Source organism: Orcinus orca, chromosome 1 (genome assembly GCF_937001465.1).
Source record: "Orcinus orca chromosome 1, mOrcOrc1.1, whole genome shotgun sequence".
Classification (NCBI taxonomy): domain Eukaryota; kingdom Metazoa; phylum Chordata; class Mammalia; order Artiodactyla; family Delphinidae; genus Orcinus; species Orcinus orca.
Window position 1 is genome coordinate 136,425,999 of NC_064559.1, and position 26,436 is coordinate 136,452,434.

General features: G+C 33.6%; 1 protein-coding gene across 1 annotated transcript in view; it reads left to right on the plus strand.

Moving 5' to 3' along the window:
* SELENOF (selenoprotein F) overlaps positions 1 to 26,436 on the plus strand; it is a 37,959-nt gene that overhangs the window by 10,286 nt on the left and 1,237 nt on the right. Inside the window, exons 3-4 of the mRNA XM_004262990.4 lie at positions 15,662 to 15,725; positions 24,257 to 24,306. Coding sequence (XP_004263038.2) covers positions 15,662 to 15,725; positions 24,257 to 24,306 — 114 coding nt within the window. The remainder of the gene's footprint in view (positions 1 to 15,661; positions 15,726 to 24,256; positions 24,307 to 26,436) is intronic.

Genomic DNA, 26,436 nt, shown 5'->3' on the forward strand with positions numbered 1-26,436 from the left:
ATCCAAATAAAGCTGAATTAATGAGGTCCTTGTGTTTGAGAAAAAAAATATTAGCATCTCTCTGCTTTGTTTCCTTTTAATATTCTCTTTCAGTTGTACTTACTGAATCCTGTTTGAGGCATTATGGTTTGTAAAGCTTTCAAACAGTAATTGTATCTTCTCATTATTAGGTAGTAAAGGTTTACTTCTAACACTGAGTACAGTTTTCTAGTTCTGTAAGAAAAACAAGCTGACAAGCTTTCACCATGTTAGTGTTCAACCAGAATTTACACTTGATTTCTCAGTTGTAAACCTGAAATTCCTGTGTCCCACAAATGGCTTCCAAGTCTTCCATGTTTTTCATTTTCTTGGTTCACATATACCAATGATATATTTTAATGTTTAGAAAATTTCCATACATATAAGTTAGTCTTTATTGCAAGTAAATAAAATCTAAACAAGTTTTTAAAACTTGATTTTAAATAAATAGATTTAAGACCTAGACCTAACTAGTTTAGTAGGACCCTTCCCTCTTGTTTCTTGTTTCGTTTTATCAATGACATATTCACATGGGACAAATTGCTGAAGTGTGATTCATCCTCTCATCTTTAAGCTATTATTCTATGGTCTGTACGACTACTCAACTAACAATGATTATTTGTGAGACACCAAACTTACAAGGATTGAATAACAAAGGGTGTTTTATAATAAATTATCACACACCCGCTTTGTAATTAAGGGTAAGTTGAGAAAGTCTGCCCTTTGACTGATACCAGATGTGCCTAAACTGTAAACCAAGTGCATATAAAAGCTTTTACTAATTGCCCCTTTAGTAATTCTTTATAATATTACCAGTTTTATGGTATAATTTTTTTGTTTTTTTGCCATGCCGTGTAGCATGAGGGATCTTAGTTCCCCAACCAGGGATGGAACCCGAGCCCTCTGCAGTGGAAGCACGGAGTCTTAACCACTGGACCGCCAGGGAAGTCCCTGTGGTATAACTTTAGTGGAACCAAACTTCAGTCACACACTTCGCAAATTCATTATATTCCTGTTCAGTTTTCATTATTAACTGAGCTATGTATTGCTTCTTCAGCAATAATAGTAGGCAAGTAGTCCATCATTTAATATATGCCTAACTAATTACAAACTGAAATAATTATTATATCTCAGTGCAAGTGAGCCTGTATCCTAATGTACCTTTTATACTGTACCCATTGTTTTTTTCTTAAGTCCTTGCCCATAATCTGTTAAGATGTACTTCTCATTAAGCATTTGCTAGCACAGTGTTGTACAAAATAAATGAATTTTTTTTTTTTTAAATAAGCCTAGTGGAACTAGAACACTTAAAATAGTACTGGAAATAGAAAAGTAAGGCATGTCAGGCAAGCCTCCATTTAGATGCAAAATGCATTCACGTATAGAAGTGGTACTTGATTTAATCTGTACAGTATTGCTCTCTGGATTATTGGTACATAATTATAGGTAACAATATATATAATAGTTTTTCTGTCTCATTCAACTCTGGCTTAAGGCTTAATTTTGAAATTATAGTTTAATTTAGTCCTACTTTAATAAAAGTAAAAATATGCAGTATGTAGACTAGTGCCTTACGTCAAAAATATTAAAAATACTTAAACATGGCCATGTGTGTGTGTAAGTCATTGGGAATATAAATTCTTTAGAAGAGAAAAATTGTAGTTTATATGCAGGAATGTTTTGGCAATTTATAATAAAGAAATGTTACCTGAATACTCATTTTAGTTCTTGCTTAGTTGCATGCTTTATAGGTCTGTCCAGGGATGAGGCTAATCATTTTTCGAATGTTTACTCATTCAACAGGCTGAATTTAGCCTTTGATAGGCAGAAGCATAAAATTTGCTGTTAAAAAAAAAAAAAAACCTTATTCATAATAAATGCAGAAAATGTCTTCAAAATCCCTTATTCTGCAAATAGATATTCCTTTATTATTTTTATTTGGTCTTATTTCTCTCCCCCCACCCCCCATTTTGATCATAAAGGACCTAAGTAAGCATCACAAATACTACCTAGAAGGAGATTTTTTTGTAAGCTATTTTACTACTGTTTTAACTAGTTTTGCTCATAAATACATACCTAGGTACAGTTTACAAACATTAGTAAGGATGTTGACTGAATTATGAGGAGCGTTCTAATTTGTAGCTTAAAGTAAAAAAAGGTAAACTAATGAAAGAAAAAAATATTTAATTCTTGGTGCTATTAATATTTACTAAGTAGGATAAGTGACTTCAGCTTTTTATATATAGAATCTTAAGATGGAATGGGAGGGACCATTCTTCTTTTCACTACTGACTGACTTTTTCCTTGTGGTGGGAAAACATAGTATTGATAACAGCCAGTTCCTTATAGCTTTTCCCACCAGAAAAGGACTAATTCTTCCCCATTTACAATTTTGAAGTATTTTAGACAAGGACTGTTACTAGCTCAAGTTGGGTCACTAACCAGTTATTAGCTAGGATCATGGAATAATGTAAGAACCTTTAGCTGCCACACTAGCTATGTGGGAAGTTGCACTAGGGAGCAGGTGGATGAAGCAGCTCTTAGGTAAAGAACAGCCTATTTTTTTTTCCTCAATTTCTAGAGTAAATCACTTCTCCTTGAGCTATTTTAAAGATTTAGCTCAAGTGTCCCCTATTCTGGGAACTCTTCCCCAATTTCTCCTCCTTACTCACTACCCTTGGCCCTTCCAAGTTATGTTAGCTACACCTCTGTATTCCCAAAGCACCTGAGGATACCCTTGATTTGCACTTACCACCACTATATTGTATCTGTTGTTTGGCTTTTTTTCTCTCCCAGTGTTTCATGCTCTTTGAAGTCTGGAACTATGTTTTATGTTTCTGAATCCCCAGCCTTTAGCTTACAGTATTTCATAAGTTTTTGTCCTTGAATAAGGCTGTTTTTACTAAGAACAAGTTAAAAAAGGTCATTTTTTTTAATTATGTTGAAAATATACTTGAACTTTGTAGATGCTTGTTAAATACCTTTATCATGTATTTCACTTATATATCCTAAATATAAAAAATAAGAAAGTTTGTCTTCATGATTTCAGTCATCTGTTAGTAACACTAATTGTTCATCTAACTATAAATATAGAATTTTCATTTCTGTATTTTACTTATAAGGATACCATAAGCTTCCCAAATCTATCTAAAAAAAGAGATGTTAATAGCACAAATTTTTAGTGTTCCCAGTCTGATCACAAACATTAATAGATACTTTTTCAAGGAGTACATGACCATCCAGTTAAAAGAGTTTCCTGGGATTTTCCTGTGAGAACAATCAATCAAATCATTTTGATTCTGTTAAGAATTTCTTAACTTCTATTTCCTAAGGGTTATAAGATTAAATGTAGTATTTCAATAAATGGGTTATTTTTCTCATATTTTTATAATCTTCCCAGTTCTGTGAATTTGAACTTAATATTGTCAGCTAGGTGCTTTTATTTTCCTGTCTCATTTAACTTTTCATATCTTAATGATTTCAGCTTCTTCCAGACATTGTTACTGTAGAATTTTTGTATTTCTCCTTAGTTACATGCCCCTATTTCCTTAACTAGTACCTGTTCTTTTTAATATCTTATAGTCCCAATGCTTTTTTCTTCTTCCAGATTATTTTTATTTAATTGGTTTTTAGTACTTTCTATTCTTTTGTGTTCACACCTACTTTATCTCTGAACTACTATTCTGAAAGTTTGGCTACTTACTGAACCAGAGTACCTTTTGGGAGAAAAGAATCCAGTTAGCCGAATTACTTATATATATGAACCAATAAACAACTTATTTCAACTTAATTTGCTGTTCATTCAGTCTTGATTGTATTGGGGGGTGGAGGGGGGAGTTTAGAGTAGTGCTTAAGAGCACAGGCTCTGAAACCAAACTACCTAGGTTCAGATCCCCTGCTACTCAAGCTGGTAACTTGGACTAATTACGTATCCCTCTGTGCCTGTTTCCTCATTTATAAATTGGAGGTAATAATAGTTCCTATATCCTAAGGTGGTTTGAGGATTAAATAAGTTAATATACATACACTGCTTAAAATAGTGCCTGGCATATAATAATTACCAGGTAAATACTTGGGGCTGGTGGTGATGACAGTAATAGTAGTAGTATCTGATTTGCTGATGAAGAAAAAACAAGAAAGAAACAGCAAATTTGGAGAACTCAGAGGATAGTGTAATAATTATTGCTATTGGAAAAATAGGGTAAAAGAAAATAGATAAGAGATATAACATGAACTATTAGATGTACCAGTAATAAAAATTTGGAACAAAATTTTCTATTATTCCACTTTCAAGCTCTTGGATCAGTTGAATCAAGAAGAAATATCTTATGATAAAATAATTAGTAGTGCGAAGACTTTGACCATTTGTAATTACTTGCTTATGTGCAGCAAAATACAGAATTATGTCAAACATAACCCTAGATTTCAACTTTTTGAGTCCTTGGCTGACACATTTTTAATAAGGAAAATACTGCAAATTTGTACTTTAAAAATGTGTAGCATTTTGATCATTTTTAAATGCCAAATGAAAGATTGCATTTGAAGAGAAAAGGTTTTGCTACTAAAAAATATTCAAAACCATTGATAAAGTGGAGCTCAATTTTTAATCTAATACTTAGTAACAGATTTCAAAGGTTTAAGAAAATTTAGAAGAGAAAAACTTAGAACTGAATTCTTTTTTTTTAAACTCTACAGATTGAGAAGAGATTTCTTTTGTTTGAATTTTGGAACATCTTGGTCTTATTCACAGAATATCACTAGAAACCTAGGCTGCAGATCACCAAATTATACCATTACTGGTTCTGTAAAATACCTCAACAGTTCAGGTATTTGATAAAAGGATTTTATTTACCTTAAAAATCTTCAGTTTTGTTTTAATAATTACATTGGCTCAGCTTTAAGTGTTTATTTTACCTTGGTTATGTACAAAAGTGGTTTACCTATGTTATCTATTTAATCCTGACAACAGTTCTATAAGGTAAATACTATTACCCCTGTTTAACAGAAGAGGAAACTAGGGTGTAATATGCCCGACATTACCCAGCAAACTGGTGCCAGAACCTGGCTTCATCTCAAGTCTCTCTGACTCCAGAGCCCCAAGTTTTTAAACATCCACACTGTTTTGCCTCTCATCTTGAAAATCTTAACAGTAATACCTACTTCACAGAGTAGGAAAATGAATGAGTTAAATGTAAAACACCAGACAGGCTTTCTGAAGGTCTGCCCCTTTTGCATTTATATTTAACAAATTTAATAACACAGTCCCATTACTAGTTTCTGTTTAAAATTACCAAATCTTTACTCCTCAGTTTACCACAGACTTTAATGGCTTCCATTACTTGGTGTTTTTGAAGAATATGTTAATGAGTTTGGCTTTATTGAAGGCGCAACCAAACATTTTAAGTAAGTCACATAATTTTTCTTATTTCTGATAAAAGAGCATTGAAACATTTTGTTATTTTCAATTTACATGGAAATTCTGTACCCAGCTTTAGAGTAATTTAAGTCAGCTTAAACAGCATTATGCAAAACAGTGGCAAATTTTAAGCTTTAGCCTATCAAAAGCAGAATGCTACTGTGTCTAAAACATAGAAGGATGAAATGGAGGTTAAGCTAACTGCGTGAAATTGTAGTTGCTAAAGAAATTTCACACTTGCTTAAAATAGCTTCAGTTTTTTAGTGTCGGTAGCATCAAATACATGAATTGATTTCTTCAAAGGAAACAAGTATAATTCAACAGATTATTCTAATTATAATATAAAAACATTGTCCAGAAAGAAGCTTTAAAAAAAAACAAATCTGAGTAATGTTTGGCAACAGTTCAAATTCAGTGTGAGAATCACTAAGTAAGACTCCTGAGTAGCAACAGTAGTAAATAATGACACAAATATTTACTTAATAGCTACTAACATTCATTAAGTTCTTATAATATGAAGGTGCTGTTCCAAGACTTTACATGAATTAACTTGTATAATCCTCACAACAGCTCTATGAGGTAACTACCATTATCATCTCCATTTCATAGCTGAGTCTGGGGCATGGAGATCTTGCCTAAAGTCATACAGCTAACAAGTAGCAATAAACATATGTGTCATGTATTTGTGTAACAAAAGTTTTAAAGTTTCTTTTGTGCAGTTTATTCAGTGGACTGAAAATATTATTTAAATTTATTTTTTATATTTTCTAGATGTGGCATTTCTCTGTCTTTGATATGAAAACTAAATGTAGTCAATTTTTTTAGGTATTTACAAATCAGGATCAGCTTCTATGTAAGCATGTTAAAACATTGTCACCTTTGCAGATTGTAATATTTAAAAGGGAAATAAATCCTTAAAGTAATTCATAATCTATCTCCAGGCTGTCTTACAACTGCATTTCCTAGACATACCTACCTCAGAGTCAAAATAAACTTTCTGTTTATATATTGAATATTACTTCTTACTATAGGTTCTGAGAATGCCAAAATAAGACAATAGTCACTGTCCTGGAGGAGAAGAAGAAATAGACATGGAAATTGGACTACTAGAATGCAGTTGGCAGGATATTCTGTTGGGCTAAAGCATGATATCCAATGTTATAGCTGCTTAAAAAAATTAGAAATAAAAAATAAATAAAAGTTGGAAGGAGGAAGGAATCAGTAAATCTCTTAAAGTTGGCATAATCAAGGACTATAGATAGAACCATATTAATCACTATGGAAGTGACCAGTAGAAGAACTAAAAACAGTTTAAAAGTTATTGAATGAGATAGGAGGCAAAGGAAAATTTTTACTTCTTCTTTTATACCCTTCTGTACTGTTTCCTTTTATTATTTTTCCAGATGCATTGATTCTTTCAAAGATTCAGTGAGATGTGTGCTGTAAACAAAATATGTGGTATGAAAGCACGTAAAAGGAAGGGTATAACCATTTGACAGACCAGGTAAATATTACCACTTGCTTATGTAGACGTTGATGCTTATAATAAGTTGGAAAATAATTAGGAGAAGGTCGTCTCTGGCAGAAGGAAAAGTAAATGCAAAGATACAGGGTCATCATGAGAGAGATGGCTGTCTAAAATAAATCAGATAGCTTATTATGAGGAGAGATAACGATAGGTAATTAAGTAGGTCCAGAGTGCCTTGATAAGAAGTTTGGACCCTATCCTGTAGTCAGGGGACAAAATATAAGGATTATAAATGGTGAATTGACATCAGATTTGTATTTTAATAACTTTTGTTGGTGTTGTGAATGATAGTTGACAGGGCAGAGGGGAATACTGTTGCCAGAAAAAGAACTTCGATTGCCAGTTTCCAGAGGCAAGATACAGGGGCTTAAGCTAACACACTGGTAGTAAAAATGGAGAAGGGACAGATCTGAAATAGATTTAGGCAATAAAACTTACAGGATTTATTGACTGACTGGATTGGAATGGGGAAGGGATGAGTGAGGATGCTTTCCAGTGTTCTTATTTGAGAAACTGCTAACCCCAACATAAGTCTGCAAAGAACTTCCATCTAACTACAAGGTAGCCCCTTAAGGCGATGGTGGTGGATGGGAAAAGGGACAGCAACAGAGGATAATTTTTAATATAGCATACAACGCTTAGCTCCAAACTGCCTTTTCAGTTTTCTTTTTGAAGAAATAAGTGTTAAGTTTTAATTTAGCAGGCCATGAATTTTATCTGGTACCATAGTCAATTCTAAAATAGTATACTTGTCAAAGAGTGCACAAAAAATAAAAATGTGTGGAATGGCCTAGTTCTTTTGTTCTAATTTCATATTGTTGCTCTTAATTTTTGTGTACTGTTTAACTTTGGGATTATTATGGCTTTTTTTTGTATCTGTTCTTAAAGTTAAAATATATTAGGTGATTAATTTTAATAGAATAAAATCATTTGAGCCAACTCTTGTTTTTTATTTCAGATATTTGTAACCTTTCTTAAAGATAGTAATAATTGCCCCTTTTTTTATGACAAAGTGTTCAGTATTGGAGTGGTAATGGGAACACTAACACAAAGAATTGAATTCTCTTTTGAAAAGCAGGTTTTCCTGCCATATATGGCACTTTCATGCACATTTTTTGAGGCTATTGAACGGTTGGATATTGAACTGTATTTTAACAGGATCTCAGTTTTTCAAGTTAACAGGGATATACGTTATAATTTTCAAACATTTAGGAGCAAAAATACACTGAATTTTTTTTACCATTTTCTTTACTTACACATGTTACCAAGGGGCTAATTCGTTTTATTTTCAAAACTGCTTACTAAGATAGTCAAGCTTAGGGTCATTTTTACCATTCTTTGGATATTTTGGCCTCAGGAAATATAGTGGCATTGTGTCAAGTTATTTCTTTATATTGTGTGATATTCCCTAGGTATTAGTAGGATTGAATACATTGTTCCCAAATGATACCCTGAATTATTCATACTTGTAGCTGAAGTATGTATAGGAATGTGTGTGTGTCTGTATCTGTGGGTGTATTTGTTTCCAGGTGAAAGTCTAATAGTTACAGTCTTAACCTCTTGCTGATGAAATTCTCTTTGTTTTAGGTATATATACAAATTCTACTTCTTATCACAGTATTGAAAGAAGCCTCGTTCTTTTTTTTTTCTCAAATTTCATAGTTGAAATGGTCTAATTTAGATTGTGGTGATGTCACAGAAACATTTTTATTTTATTTATTTTTGTACATTTTCATTGAGCTTTTTAGTGGAACAGTAATTGTATCTTTATGGAAATATTCCCCCAGTGTACTCCTACCTTCTTTAGAGCCTAATTTAAATTAAGGTAGATATTACCTTGCTTGTTTCTAGTTTTCTCAATCTCAAGTCAGACATGAGATTCAAAGAAGAATAGCAATTTAATAGTGTAGTAGAATAAGTTTTAAACTTAGGGATCTTCCTTAGGCACAGTTGTTTTATATTTTTTCAGAGTTTGGTAGAAAGTACCTAAAAATGAATAGTTTAATCTCAGGGGTATAATATTAGAGCATTATTTACCAGCTTGGTTTGCTAAAATTGTAAAACCCAACTTATTTCCCTATTCCTCCATATTCATTCATCGTTCCTATGTAAGAATGCCATCAGTCAGTGTGTGTATGAAAATGTTAATAAATACACTATTTGCTTTATACACTTAAGGTGACAAACTAAAATCTTGACAAAAGCTTACTGTAAGATTACAAACTATTTAGTACCCTGGTTATTTGTCCATGTGTAATTGTAGCTTTTTGTTTCTATCACTGTAGGCACTTTAAAAAATAAAAATCACAGGGCTTCCCTGGTGGCGCAGTGGTTGGGGGTCCGCCTGCTGATGCAGGGGACACGGGTTCGTGCCCCGGTCTGGGAGGATCCCACATGCCGCGGAGCGGCTGGGCCTGTGAGCCATGGCCGCTGAGCCTGTGTGTCCGGAGCCTGTGCTCCGCAACGGGAGAGGCCACAGCAGTGAGAGGCCCGTGTACCGCAGAAAATAAATAAATAGATAGATAGATAGATAGATAAATAAATAAATAAATCACAAAATACAGGAATGACCTTGATAAATAATGAATTAAAATTTAAAACATCAGCAGGTCACTAGACGTAGTTTTAGATGGAAACATTTTCCCTGAGAATTAACTGACTAAATTTTGCTAAAAAAAAATAGCTTCTGCATGATGTGTTGATATTTTTCCTCTACCCAGATGTATGTGAAAGGAGTAAAGTTGACTTTAAGAAATTACACTGGATATAATTAATGTTTAAAGAGTGGTTCACATATACTTGAACATATCATAATAGGTTTTCATTTAAGATCTCTAAATAATACCTAGCTTTTATCATGTTATAGCCATACTTACTTATTTTTAAATTCCTACATTTTATTTAAGAGCAAGCCTTCAGAAGACCTATAAAATAGTTACTCCTCAGATCTGAATTAGTTCAGCAGTCAGAATTTTTCCTTTTTTTCACCTAGCATTAGATCATTTTCATCATATTGCTACTTAATATTCAAAGTTTTTTCAGTTTTTTTCTAAAGTTTTGCTTTAAATAAAAGAGGATTTCAAAAATAAGAATGTATGGCTGCAAGCAGTACTTCATATGAGAAGAAAAAGAGTATTGCAGCATTTGTCTTGCTCTGGTCAGTGTTTACCTGGTTTACCTTTTAGAATTAATTTGGTTAGTCTCTTGAGCAAAAACCTCTACTGTTTGATTGTTTTGTAATTTTTGCCTCATTAATAGTTGAGTATAGTCCAAGGCACCCCTGGCTGCCCTTTACAATCACTTGGGTAGCTTCAAAAGTAGTAATATTAATTAAAATACTGATGCCTAGATCTCAACCCAACTATCCTGATTTACTTGGACTGGGATGGGTTCCAGGGATCAGTAAGTTTCAAAATCTTCTCAGGTAATCCAAGTATACAATAAGGGTTGAAAACACTGCTCTAAGGTCATTTGAATTTGAAAGCTTGAGAAATTTTGAAGTGGCTATTCTAGTAACAGAGGAACAATGAATGATAGCTCTAAATAGGCTATCAGGGCTACCTAAAGCTCTATGAAAATGGGTGCACACCTTAAACATAACCAATAGTGTGAAAGAAAATATTATAATATTCACTATTCTTACTTATTGAGCATCTAAAGAATCCAGGCGTTTTGCATGTTTTTGTCTTTTTTTTTTTTTAAACTCCATTTAGCAACTCTGGAAGGTAGGGAATATTTCTTGTTCAGACAGTAAACTGAAGCTCAAAGAGAATGACTTGCTGCCTTTAAGTCACAGAACCAGAATTGGACCTGCATACACATTTGATTTTATAACTTAAGCTCTTTTCACTGTACCTTAAAAGATAAACTGAGGTATATGAACATTTTTAATAGTTTGAGCAAAAATCAATTCAAATTGGGTAACACCAAACTAGAAGTGGTTAGGAGCGCCCCACCAACAGGAATTAGGAACCAAACTTATGGAGAAGATGCAGAAACAAAGCAAGGAAATTTTTTGATTGGCTGTAGCTTAAGTGGTTGCCTTTTTTAGGAAAGCCTAGTTGGCTGTTTGTGATTGTTTATTTTAGTTTTTATTTCTTAACTTTGAAGCATTTATAGGCTTAGGTTTGGGTTTGGTTGCATAGGCTGCTAATGCCCTAGAACCACCTCAGTGTGATGGCCTCCTTGTTTAATTTAACAATACCATGCTGTATGAAAATTTGATATTTAGTGTGACTTAGTTTAAATAATTAGCTATTTCAAGGTTTTCTTACTGTCATGTTTCTTCAGAGCCATGGATGTCATCACCAACAGAAATATATTAAGTGCTCAGTATTGGAAAGTAGTAGAATATTTCTGACTTGGACCAGGTTTACAGATTTGTTGTGATGGTGATGGTATGATGGTGGCAGTAAAAGTTAACAAATACAACACTTTTAAAAAATTCTTTAGAAAATCTATGTAACTCACATGTGTTGCCTTCGTTTGGTGTTATAAATTAACTTATCTAGGAATCTATCTGGTAGAAAACAGCATAGACCAATTTTTTTGTCTTACTGTTAATCTGATCCATTTTATAGCAACATAGTTAGACTTACAGCAAAGTTATCACCACAAAGTAAAGGTTTTGGCCTTTTTCTATATGGGAAAACCTCATTATAAGCCTTACTAAAATTTTATAACAAGAGATTGGTCAGGTGGTAAAAAATCATTATATTCCAAAAGTAAATTATAAGGGAAGTCTTTACACAATGAAGGGAGTACATTGTCCCAAAGTATTAGGAAAATATATGAATTGTACAGAATTTAAAATTAAGATAGGTATAAATAATAATCTTGGTAATGCTTAAAATATATTTTTTAATTGCAAAAAATTAGCTAACTACAAAGCTGAAATTTATTTTAAGAATAATAAATTTAAAATCACTTATTTTTAAATGAGAGGGAAATTAGCATATTCAAAAACCCTGTTACAAATAAGGTAAATTAGTTATAGAGCTGAAGTAGTTAGATATTTCTAGTTCCCACCCAGAGGACACTATGAGAACGTTTAGGAAAACTAGCAGTAATGAGTAATATGGAAATAGGTGTGAATTCCCAAGGGGCAAATTCAGTTTTGTGCATCATTTTCATATTTTTCTAAAGGTGTCCGTATATTCCCATTATTATGTTCCAATACCATAAAGGTATTCCAATATTTCCAATGGAAATAATTCCATTTCCATAAATTATTTGGGCTAATATAATATGATCCTAATGGAATAGTGCCTAGAGTTAGATTGTCTATACAAATAAGGCTTCTCTAATGCATATAGAAAAGAGCCCTACCAACTTGGTATCAAAAATATAAGCTTGGGCTTCCCTGGTGGCGCAGTGGTTGAGAGTCCGCCTGCCGATGCATGGGACACGGGTTTGTGCCCCGGTCCGGGAAGATCCCACATGCCGCGGAGCGGCTGGGTTCGTGAGCCATGGCCGCTGAACTTGCGTATCCGGAGCGTGTGCTCCGCAACGGGAGAGGCCACAACAGTGAGAGGCCTGCGTACCGCCAAAAAAAAAAAAAATATATATATATATAAGCTTGCTATATAAAAGTTATATAACTTGTTCTTTGATTTTTCTTCTATTGTTATTTTTCCGCAAATGTTTGAAGGTCAGCATTTTTGTATGATGTTACTTTAAAAAGTAAAAATGCTAAAGGTGAAATTCAAGGAAATTTCAAGTTTTAACCTTTTTTAATCCTTTCATACTTCATGCCCTTGATAAATTCTAAGTAGCATATATTTTCTTGTGTATGAATGTATGTGTTGCCAAAGATGCTTATGATTACTTTATAAGACATTGAAAATTTACCATAATTTGTAGTTAATTTACCATATTTATTCACCATGAAAAACAAATGTTTTCCTATGAACACTAGAGATCATAAATAAAATGCCAAACTAGCATCACAAATTAATGCTTTTAGAATTTGATTTTAATAATGTTAGGCAGCTTTGAGTTACATTTTCTTTTTGTTTACCCTAGACTGGAACTAAGCATAATCTACAAAGTATGTGAAAGGAACTTGAAATATTTTTAAAGTTACACGATGAAAAAAGAGTCATTTAATTCCGTTAAGTGAACAGTTCTGTCCATTCAGCACACACATATTGAACAACAGCTTTGTGTCCAGTTCTGGGGGGAATTATAAGACATTTCCTGTCCACAGTCAAGTTATAGGATATTTATAGTACATTATGAGAAGAGCAGAATTCTGTGGAAGTTTCCTAGGAAAGTCCCTAACAGAGAGTAGGAGGTCAACAAAAATTTTCCTTGAGAAGCTCACATCTGAGCTGCCTATTCATTAAAGAATAGGTTTCTAATATTTTTAATTAATCAGTTCGTGTTTTGTGGTGCAGAGAATGGGTTACAAGTGTGCTAGGATACTGAATCCTTCAGTCCTTGGGACAACCAAATGGAGACTGGGGTGAGCAAGGGCCCCAGGCTAGTCATCTCCAGTTATAAGCAGCCACTTCCTTTTACCCCAGTGCTCCAATTATTACTGTTTTCAGTGTGTCATGATATGAAGAATTTTGGGAAACAGTGGTGTAGAGAAATGCCATCGTACTTCCAGGTAATGGAATCTCCACTTAGAGTTTCCAAGGGATCATAAACTTGGAAATAAAAGATAAATCTAATAACCAAATTTTAATATGGCCTTATATTTTTTATTTTTTTAATTCTGGTAAAATATACATAAAATTAAATATTTTAACTGTTTTTGAGTGTTCAATTCAGTGACATTAAGTACATTCACATTGTTGTCCAACCTTCATCACCATCTATCTCCAGAACTTTTTCATCTTCCCAAGCTGAAACACAGTTATTAAACAGTAACTCCCCACTCCTCACCCCCCAATGCCTGACAACCATCATTCTACTTTCTGTCTCTGAATTTGACTGCTCGAAGTACCTCAATAAGTGGAATCAAAAAGTATTTACCCTTTTGTGGCTGCCTTATTTCTCAGCATAATGTTTTCAAGGGTCATCCTTGTTATAGCATGTGTCATAATTTCCTTCCTTTTTAAGGTTGAATAATACTATTCCATTGTATGTATATACCACATTTTGTTTAGCCATTCATCTGTCAATAGACATTTGGGTTGCTTCCACCTTTTGGCTATTGGGAATAATAATTGGTATACGAATAACTATTCCAGTCCCTGCCTTCAGTTCTTTTGGGCATATACCTAGAAGTGGAATTGCTGGATCATATAATTCTATTATTAATTTTTTAAGGAACCACCATTCTGTTTTCCACAGCGGCTGCACCGCTTTACATTCCCAACAGCAGTGCACAAGGATTCAATTTTCTGTACATCCTTGCCAACCTCTTGTTGTTTTCTGTTTTTTTGATAATAGCCTCTAGTGAGTGTGAAGTAGTATGTCATTGTGGTTTTGATTTAATTTCCCTAATGATTAGAAATGTGAAACATCTTTTTATGAGCTCATTGGTAATATGGCCTTATACTTTTAAAGATTTGGCGGGGGAGGGGGGATGTCTAACCAAGATAAACCAAATCTTATTTAAAAATCTTAGAGATCATCAGAGTTCTTAATCTGAAATCCATCAGTGGTTTCAGAGTCCATGAGTAGCCTGAATTAAAGCAAATTCCATTAGACTCTCAGTATCTGTGCCCCTCAAAAACTTAAGAAATTTATTGACCTACCCACAATCACCAAAATGTTTTTTAAAAGTCATTATTTGGAGAGGAGTTAGAATTAAGTGATTTTTAAATTTCTATTTTGTGCTTTTCTGTGTTTTCCAAAGTATCTAAAATAAACATGCATAGTGCATGTGATTTTTTGTGTTATTTTAGAACTTGGAAAGTAAAATCCATCTTTAGCTCTTGGACCTACAAGTTAAAAAAAGTCTAAAAGCTAAGAAGAAATAAAATGGATATAGTATGTTCTTATGATTGCCTGCCTTCTCAGAGTCACAGCATTCCCAAGTCAGTACCAGAAGAATGAGCAAGGCTCCTACCTCCACCAAAAAAGTGATGTTTACTACTGAATCTGTTTCAGCTAAATTCATTGCAATAAAATAATTGCGTTTGAGTTTTTTATAATGAGCTTTTACTATAAAGAGAACATGCAGGTTCTATAGCTAGAGAAGCAGTGTTTACCATTTCAGCTGAATTTCATTAAGGGAAATATTTGCATTTATGTTCTATTTTATAATGAGATTTTACTGGCTTTTCTGTAATATCTTTACATAGTACTCTAATTACTTTTTAAAGGTATTGGGTTTTTGTATTGTTTAATTTTAAAACATTGATCACTTAATTTTAAAAGCAACCAAAAAGAATTCTCATTATTTATGTTGAATAGATGGATACATACCTGGGTTCAGCTTAGCATCCTAAAAAAACTGTGGGAAGTCTTTAAAATTTTATGAAGAACTTCCTAGGACAGCTTACCTATTCAAGTTCATCATCAAGTCTCCATATCTTCTTCAATCTTTTTGGCTAAGTTTGAGAATATTCCATGTAGGGCTTGAACTCAACTATTTAATACCCTCAGGCCTCCATTTTCTCTTCTGACATTTGCTTGATCTATATATCTGCTTAACTGTAATGTTTGTGCTATGAAATTTTATTTTATAACTACATTTTTAAAATTTTAACCAGTTTTTTAAACTCCTGTTTTTCCTTTTGCAGCTGTATGCAGGAGCTATTCTTGAAGTCTGTGGATGAAAATTGGGGAGGTTCCCTCAAGTCCAAGGTATATAAAATCAACTCTAGTAAAATTTCAGTTAATAATTTAAAATCAACATTTCACAAAAATAATTTCATTAAATACTCCCAAGAATAAGAATATTTAAGGTTATACTTTCTCAACAGTATATGAATTTTCTCTACATTTGTCTTCATGGGAGTGGAATTTTATAATAATTGTTGAATACTAAGTTACTTGACTCTAAGCAAGCATAAAATATGAAATTTAGATGTAAATACAGCACATGATGAGGTGATTATTTTCTTAAAAGAAGAGACTTTCCTAAGTACAAATTTTATGAGAGCCTTTCTTTTACCAAGTGGAAGTGTAATCCTTCTAAATAATATTTTTAATGTAAACTGATTTATATAACACTCCTAAGGAACAATTGCATTAAGTGAGAGTAGACATGTACAAAATAACCATCAAGAAGAAAATTAATTACCATAGAACTTGAGGTGTAGAAGAGAGGAGGTCATACAGGTGTATCTTCACAGGAATTAAAGATAAATTATATGAAAGGATAATTGTGAAAGTGTATTCTTTTGGTTGACAACAAACAGTAATGGAGCTCTGTATCTCCAAAAAGACTTGGACTAAAGCTTTTCTATTCCATCCTTGCATGTCAGCTGAAAATCAGTTTTATGAAGGTAATGAACTTGTTTTTTTGTTTTTTGGGGTTTGTTTGTTTTTTTTAACTAAAATACGTAAGTGCTCTATTTATATACCTTATTTTGTTTTTGTTTCTGCTGCTTTTCCATGATTTCTTGCCTTGTTTACTTAATAGCAAGAGAATTTTTTGGATTTAGTATTTTATAAAATTGCCTGTATTAGCACATTCCCTTTATTGCTGACCTAGAATTGTTTATAATAAAATATTGCTCATTTGGCATGGAAATTAATCCTTGGATTGCAACTTGGGGACTTGGGAACATTTTATATGAGACCCAGAGCAGATGCACATCTAATTAAATACATTCTTTGTCAGAATAAGCGCATATTCTGATGTAGCACAGAATATAACATCCACTTCTGCTTAGGGAGAAAATTATTTACTCTGTATGATTTATTTTGCCTCAAACACTTAAACTCAGTATTGTACCAGAGTTGTTTTGGCTTTTTTTATATCAGTTCTCTGAATGATAATGTGATCATTCTTATTCCTAAAAAGTTTTGGCTTTTGCTTTTTAATTATATTCATTATTCATATTTACTGACTTGTCTTATTAATAATCTTTTGTGACTCAGATTTTCATGAGGTCAAGAATAGCTTGCAATTAGCCCTCCTGTTTGTGATATCAGGTTTTCTTATGTCCATGGTAATAATTTCTGCAGTTACTAGTTCAGTCTTTAAAAGATTGAGTGTAGTTTATTAATCCTTAGATTGCAACTTAACTATATATATATTTCTTATGTATAGTTAAATTATCAAACTGGTGGGTATTTGTAGTCATACTGTCTTTTCCTTTTGAAACATTGGATTTTAATTCTATGTATAAATATTTAATTAGTATAAGCTTATTTAAATTAAGGAGATTGTTTAATTCCACAGTCTATAACCATATTTAATATAATTATGTATAATACCTGTATTTTCGGAGCCCATGAGAAAATAATACATTTTTTTAAGTTTACTTAATTTAAATTAGACACATCATAAAACAGAAGAAAAAATTAATGTTAAATTATTCCAGAAGAGAGGAGGATTTAAAATTTGAAATGTCTTATCCACATTAAATAACTCAGGGTTTATGAAAAAAAAAAAGTCCCAGATCATATGCCTTAGCTAATTCCAGGTGTACCTCCTAAAATACTTTTGTTTTCCATGTTATGGTTAAGTAGGAAAGTCAGTATGTATAAAAACGTCTCATTGTATATTGGACCTAGTGTTTTATCACTTGTGGTGACATCAAAAGTAATGATGTTAAGTAAGTATGTTTTCCTTCTCAAGCATGAGTCTTACCATGATAAGGATATGTCTGTAGTTTGTCTCTATCAAAAAATGTAAATTTTCCATAATTTTGTAGGTCTTGGCAAACTTTTTCTGTAAAAGTCCAAATAGTAAAGATTTTCAGGTTTATAGGCAACAAGGTCTCCATTGCAGTGATTGATCTTTGTTTTTGTAGTATGGAAGCAGCCATAGAAAATATTTAAATGAATACATGTATCTGTGTTCCAATAAAACTTTATTTATAAAATCAGGGAGGCCCAATATGGCCTATGGACCATAGTTTGCCAACCTCTGTATTAGAATCATAAACCTTCGGACACAGAAGGGAATTTTAAAATAATGTAGAACTTGAGAGCAAATAGCTTTTTGCCTCTCGTACCCACTTTGGTTGACTGGTAGTGATGCCTAGGATTATGATGCTACCTTGGAGTTTTGCTGGAAGGAATACTGATTCGTTAGCACTATCTTCATCAATTTTCTCATTTATAAAATGGATTAATAGGTGGTGTAAAATCGGTTAATATCTACCCTATAGGACTGTTTTGAGGATTAAATGAGATAACATGACTCTCTAGCATTTGAAACTCTTCCCTTCACTTGTGTGAACAGGTCATTTTATTCTCCTTTCCTGGCATCTCATCTACCACCCACACTTCAAATATTGGTGTTAGTCGGGGTCTGTGTTATTTTCTTACTCTCTTGAATGATGTACCACTCCCTCAGTTTCAACTGCAGTGTTCACCTGATGACTCCCAATCTGTATCTTTAAATTAAATCTTTCTTTTTTTAGATACCATATTTCTGACTGCAAATTGATGTTTCCACTTGCATGGTCTCATAGTATCTTAAACCAATGTACATATAAGTCACCTGGGGATCTTGTTAAAATGCAGAGTGTAATTCTGTAAATTTGGTTTGCATCCTGAGATTCTACATTTCTAACAGTCCTGTAGATTGTGGCCTACATTTTTAGTAGAGAGGCGTTAAACCCAGCATGTTCAAAAACTAAATTAATCCTCTTCTCTGATAAAAGTATACCATCTTCTTCCCTGTTTCCACAAATGGCAGTATCATCAAGCAAAGTATAAGCATGAAACCCGAGAGTCATGTTCAATATTTCTTTCACACTTTATGCCCTGTTAGTCACCAAGTTGTGTCTCTTCCCCCTCCTTAATAAACCTTCATATCTTTGGCCTTCTCTATGATTTTAATCAGCCCCTTAGCATCTTTATCTGGAAGGATTACTTACTTATTATCTGGCCTGCCTGTCTCTTTTCCCTTTTCTTCTATTCTCTCCTACACAACTACCAAAAAAAAAAACCCAAAAAAACCTTTTCCATAAGACAGATTTGATTATGTGACCCTCTTATTTAAAATTACCTGTAGTTCCCCATCCATATAAATGTCAAATTCAGCATCATATACAAGACCTATCATGACCTGGATTCTCTTTTCTAGGTTCACATATCTAGTTTATGTGCAGAACTATTTGCAGTTCTCTGAACTCTGACCTCTAAGTCTTTGCACACACTGCATGTTCTTCCTGACTTATGCCTTTACCCATTTTTGTGACGAACCCCTATTCATTCCAAATTTAGTTCAAGCATTATTTTGGGATTGCCTTTGGACAGAATTTTAGACCCTCGCCTTTGTGTTCCATAGCAGTTCCCACATAATATTGTAATGTATTTATTTAATTTACTGGTCTTCTGCCTCTACCAAACTAGGAACGCCATAAAGCCCAGAAGTTTTTAAATTTTTTTCTCACTGATGTATCCCAGATCTTTCTAACACTGCATCTCACATTAAGAGGAATTCAAATATTTATTGAATGAATGAATGGATTTGCTAAATTTATCTAATTCAAAGGTGGCTCCACTTTTGACAAATGGGAAACTGGTGAAAAGCCTGTGTTTATTGGTTATATAGCCTTTATGGATTTATAGTCGTCAAATAGTCCTTTTCTGACTTTATTATTCTGAAAAGTCATAATCTTTTTAGTTTGTCTTGTCTTCATTATTGTACCTCCAGTCTCCCCAAATTCTCTTATTTAAATTGCTGTTCTCTGAACGTTTTTAAGTGCTTTTAAATTGTCTTGTTGGGAGGACCCAAATGACTCATGATTTTGCACTCCAGATAGTTTGTAAGTAAATATTCTTGTTTTAGAAATACTCTTCGATACCCAGTAGTTTTCACTGAGCACAATTGAGAATTCAGTTCTGTTGTTTGTTGTTGCTGCTGCTCTTCTCTTTGTATTGTTGTTTCTGGGTATGATATGACATTTTTGTTTATATTCTGATACAAATATACTTATTTCTACTCAAGGGGAAAACATCTAATTATCATTCCATGTAATTTTATATGGCAATTCACAAATCTTAATTGTACCTGCCATAAGCCCTTATTTATTAAATCTTAAAACCAATAGAGTACATTGTATGACTACTTGTAATGTGACCAAAGGTACATTGTTAGATCTAGCCAAGTGTATTTTGCCTCTATACTTTCACTTGTTTATGATTTTGAAAATAACATAGTTCAAACATTTTTCTTTGACCTCAAGACATATCCTTCTTGTTATCCCTCATCCCCACTTATCCTCTTTTTGGAATGAGGAAGAAGATAGATTTTTATTTTTTAATACTCTTCATAGTTAACTTTGAAGAGCCTCTGATTTTTAAGAAGAGTACCATGACTTTCTAAGCAGTGTATATAGCAAAACTTGGCTCTAAGGTCTCCTAGGCAGCTACACAAATGACATGCTGATAAGATTCTTGAGGACAAAACTGAAACATTCAACGTTACCACTTAATGTTTTCTAATCATTTCTGCATATTTGATCATTTTGAAGTGTTATTTACAAATCTGCCTTAGTAATTGACAAATAATTAAATTAGCATAGGAACATTTTCTTGAAATAGAGTGACTGAATTAAGCTCTTTAGGAATTTCCAAACTGATATCACTTAGTTATTTTTAAAACAGCAGAAAGAAAACTAGTAAAATAAGTTACTCTGAGGTCTTTTTTGCAAGTCTCTTATATGCTCTTATAGCCTCTCCTAGTGCCATGTGTATATAGTAAGTATTCAAATATATTTTAAAAGATTAATTTACTGCCTGTAAAATGTGATTTGCTACCGCAGGGTATTTAATAGATACTCCCCTCAGTCAAAATTAGAAGCTTGTGGATTTATACATAGCAGAGAGAAGAGAAAAGAACTGATGAAAATAGTCATTAGTGACTCATCTTAATATTTCTTTTTAATTTATTCCCTCATTCCGGCCTGTTAAAATCTTCTGGGGCTTCCCTGGTGGTGCAGTGGTTGAGAATCTGCCTACCAATGCAGGGGACACGGGTTCGAGCCCTGGTCTGGGAAGATCCCACATGCCGTGGAGCAACTAGGCCCGTGAGCCACAATTACTGAGCCTGCACGTCTGGAGCCTGTGCTCCGCAACAAGAGAGGCCGCGATAGTGGGAGGCCCACGCACTGCAATGAAGAGTGGCCCCCACTTGCAACTAGAGAAAGCCCTCGCACAGAAACGAAGACCCAACACAGCCATAAATAAATAAACAAACAAATAAATAAACTTCTGAATGACAGAAAGTTATAGGTTCTGTTATAGATACAAAAAAAATACTTAAGAATAGTTCTTTTCTCCAGAGAAGTTTCTTATGTAGTAGTGACCACACTGTGTATTAAATTATGCTTTGCACAGATGTGCATATAGCATTTGCCAAAGGAATGGTTATAAAATGCAACAGCATATTATAAGCTCATTTTTGTTTGGGGATTCAGGAGTATTGGACAACTCTTAAAGGATGAAGTTAATAGAGAAGATATTCTAATAAGCCAGAATAATATAATCAGTTTTATTTTGAACTAAATTTAGTAGGGGAAGTTTAGATGGGATATCTGAGTGTCTTCCAAAAAGCCTGCAAAACCTTAAAAAGCATTTACTAATCTTCGTTTAGTTGTCCTAGATGCACATATATAAAGATCTTCATGGTGAAACATGTCTATAGTGCTATTGCTAGTTAATTCTAAGTTTAAAAAATAAGTTCTCAAAAGCATGTGTGTCACTATAAAATCTAATCAGAGGCTGTTGCAAATGATAACAGAACTGGAATTAAGAACTGTCCTCATTTAGGTATCCAAATGAAACATCCCTCTTGTATTTATCTTTTTTAATGTATTCTAAAATATTTTAATTTGGACAGTTAGACGTGATCATTACTAAAAACTTGGTCGGGGCTTCCCTGGTGGCGCAGTGGTTGAGAGTCCGCCTGCCGATGAGGGGACACGGGTTCGTGCCCTGGTCCGGGAAGATCCCACATGCCGCGGAGCGGCTGCGCCCGTGGGCCATGGCCGCTGAGCCTGCGCGTCCAGAGCCTGTGCTCCACAACGGGAGAGGCCACAACAGTGAGAGGCCCGCGTACCGCAAAAAAAAAAAAAAAAACTTGGTAAAATGTAGATCAACAACAACCTAAAAAGGAAAACATTCATTTAAAACTTCCCCAAACCCTGTGCTCCAGATATAACCCCTATTAAAATAATAGTTATTGTTTTGAACTGTTAGGTATATTGTGCTAAGTATTTTATATTTTCTCACTTAATATTTTTAAAGATTTCGTTCAATGCTTCTAGGCTTTTTCCTTTGCAAATATATATTTATGAATAAATATATAAAAACATTAGTGTAAATATATAAAAACAATATATCCATCTTTTTATAACAACCATGGGGAACAAACTGATCTATAAACCTTTATATATGAGTTTGCATCTATATCACTAAATACAGATTAATATAATTTTTAAATTATTGGATGCACTTCATAGTGGTCCATGTTAGTTTATTTAACCAATAGCCTTTTACACACTTAGATTATTTTCAAATCTCCAGACTTGGTTAGCAGGATCTTATATATCTTTGCATTATAGTGTAATTATTTCCTCAGAATAAAGAAGTTCCTAGAAAGAGACTTGCAGATCTAAAGAGTATGCACGTTTTAAGACTTTTGGTTCATTTTGCTAAATACCTTTCAGGAAGGATGTGTCCATTTATATTTCTCCCACAACTAAGCCCCGGCAAAATCTTCTCTACCCCCCTCTCTAACCTTAAATATTCTTTTTAATTTTTGCCACTCCAAATGAGGTTACCTCATTGTTTTGACAGTTCTTTGATTATTTGTGAGGTTGAACATTTATTTCAAACGTTTAGTGACCATTTGTTTATTTATATATTACATGTTCCTGTCCTTAGTTCATTTCTCTAGTACCTAGTATTTATTTTTTTTCTTATTAGTAGAAGCTCTTTTGCATACTGTGTAAGAGATAATTTTCCCCAGTATGTTATTTTTACTTTTAACTTTGTTTATAGTAATGTTTTGCTGTACTGAGTGTCCATTTTTATATAGGCACATCTATAAAGCATTTTCTTTAGGATCATGCATAAGAGAAGAATTTTATATTCCATATTCCAAGTTGTCTGTGTTAAATGCTGTGGTAGTATTCTGAATCTTTTTTTTTAAACACTTATCACAACTGAAATTATCAGTGGTGTGATTGCTTGTTTAGCATCTTTCTTCCTCATCAGACTATAAACTATATAAGAGCAGGAATTCTGTTTTATATAGCTTTATATCTGCTATCTGGTATACAATAGATATTCAAAAGTATTTATTGAATCTCACACACACACACACACACACACACACACACACACACACACACACACACACACACACACACACACACACACACCAGATGCACGCACACATAATCTCTCTCTCTCTTTCTCTCTTTGGTTTGCTAGCTTTACCATACTAAAAAATCCAGGTATTTTTCTCTCTCTAGATTCCCTAATCGGTTTCTTTGTTTTATCATTCTGGTATAAGTATCACATAGTATATTATTAAACAATTGAACAAATTCTCCCATATTTTACTTTTTCTAAACTGTCCTGTTCTCCAACATTTACTCTTTTATTATTATTTTTTAATTTATTTATTATTGTCTGCATCGGGTCTTCGTTGCTGCGCGCGGGCTTTCTCTAGTTGCGGCGAAAGGGGGCTACTCTTTGTTGTGGGGCATGGGCTTCTCACTGCGGTGGCTTCTCGTTGCAGAGCACGGGCTTAGTAGTTGTGGCTCGTGGGCTCTAGAACGCAGGCTCAGTAGTTGTGGCACATGGGCTTAGTTGCTCCGCGGCATGTGGGATCTTCCCAGACCAGGGCTCAAACCGCCGTCCCCTGCATTGGCAGGCAGATTCTTAACCACTGCACCATCACGGAAGCCCTCAAACATTTACTTGTATAGCTGAGTTTTACTGTCATTTTGTCAAGCCCTCAAAATCCCATTGTAATTTGGGATTTTTATTAATTTGAAAAAATTAACATCTTAAAATATTTAGTCTTCCCATTGAAGAATATGGGATATCTTTCCATTTTATATGTGTTTTAGTTTCCTTGATTTTTCCATATAGGATCTAATTTTTTATTTATTGAGTTTATTTCTACTTTTTGTGTTGATCTTTGTAGCTAGCTTGGATTTGGAAGTAAACAATTTGAATATTTTTTTTCTTTTAAGCTTTCGTCAGGAGTGATAAACCCAGACTATTCAGAGGACTACAAATCAAGGTAACGCAATTTTAATGTGATCCTTTTATCCAGCATTTTCTTTTTTTAATTAAAAATTATTCAGATATTTTAATTGACTTTATTTTTTAGCGCAGTTTTAGGTTTACAGAGAAATTGATTCGAGAGTTCCCATGTACTCCCACCCCCACCTTCCAGTTCCCTTATTAACATCTTGCATTGATGTACATTTGTTACAATTGATGAACCAATATTGATACATTAACTAAATTTCATAGTTTGCATTAGAGCTTATACTTCGTACAGTTCTAGGAGTTTTACCAAATGTCAGGTATCCACCATTACAGTATCATACAGAAGTTTCACTGCCCCCAAAATTCCCTGTGCTCCACACCCCACCAAACTCCTGGGAACCACTGATCTTATTACTGTCTCTATAGTTTTGCCTCTTCCAGATTGTCATATAGTTGGAATCATACAGTACGTAGCCTTTTCAGATTTCAGATTTTTAATTTAATATGCGTTTACAGTTCCTTTGTGTCTTTTCTGTAGCTGGATAGCTCATTTCTTTCTAATGCTGAATAATATGAATAGTATTCTGTTATACCATGGTTTGCTTTTCTGTTCATCTGTGGAAGGACATGTTGGTCGCTTCCAGTTTTTAGCAATTATGAGCAACAGTGCTGTATACATTTTTGTGTAGACAAACGTTTAACTTATTTGGGTAATTACCTAGGAGCACGATTACTGAATCATATAGTAAGAGTGTTGGGCAGTTTCTTACAAAGCTAACCTGTTTTCCAAAGCGCTTATATCATGTTGCATTCCCACTAATAATGAATGAGAGTTATTGCTCCACATTCATCAGCATTCATTATTGTCAGTGTTTTGGATTTTAGCCATTCTAATAAGTGTGTGATGTTATCTCATTGTTGTTTTCATTTGCAGTTCCCTAATTGAGAATCTTTCCACATGCTTATTTGCCATCTGTATATCTTTGGTGTATCTGAGATCTTTTGCTCACTTTTAAAAATTTTAATTATGGTTAAAAAAAACTTAAAAATAGTTAAGATGGTAAGTTAAATGTTAAGGGTGAAGTTCAGTACTGGTAAGCTAAATGTTATGGGTACAGTTCAGTAGTGTTAAGTATATTCACACTGTTGTGCAACAGATGTAGAATTTTTTTGTCTCGCAAAACTGGAACTCTATACCCATTAAACAGTAATTCCCCCTCCCTCCTGCCTCCAGCCCGTGGCAGCCACCCATCTACTTTATTTCTATGATTTTGACTACTTTAGATACTTCATATGAGCAGAATCGTACAGTATCTGTCCTTTCATGACTGGCTTATTTCACTTTAGCATGATGTCCTCAAGGTTCATCCATGTTGTAGCATGTGACAGGATGCTTTTTCTGCATCTACTGGTATAAGATTTCTTGTTTAGCCTGTTGGTAGTAATAGATTACATTAATTCATTTTCAAATTTTGCACCAGCTTTGCATACTTGGAGTAAATCCAAATGGGCCATGGTATATAATTCTTTATACACTGTTGGATTTGATTTAATATTTTGAACATTTTTGCAACTATGGGCTATGTAGTTTCTAATTTTTGGACTAAAATGAGTTTTTGAATAAAAAATTGAATTTTTAAGAATAATTTATGTAGATAACCTGACCCAAAAGATTTTAGTAGTAATGTTATTGGTTTATTAGCTTAGGGGGCCAATTTCTAAATTCCAGAAATGGGTTATATACCAAATGTACCAAATGCAAATAATCACATCAGAGCTTGTCTCCATCTCTGAAGTTCACAACTCTAGAAGACCTAGTAAAACTGAAGCATAATTGCTGAGTTTCTCAGCTCCCTCCATCATCACTGCTGCATTTTTAGTTACATGGTCCTTAATTTAGCATTGAAGACTGATCACTTAATGAATGGGATCAGGTTTGTTATCACATTTACCCAGAGTCAGAATTCCTCAGAGCTCTCTGGTGAAATACTGGAACCCACTAGTAGGTCTGAAGTTTCAGGAATCCAGCCGAATTATAAACTAATTACAACAGAATAAATTTTCTTTGGTTTAAGAAATCTAATGAAAGTCCAATACAGAATTGTCTGATAGTTTGTATGCACAGCCTATTTCAACATGGCTCTTAAGAGTCATTCTC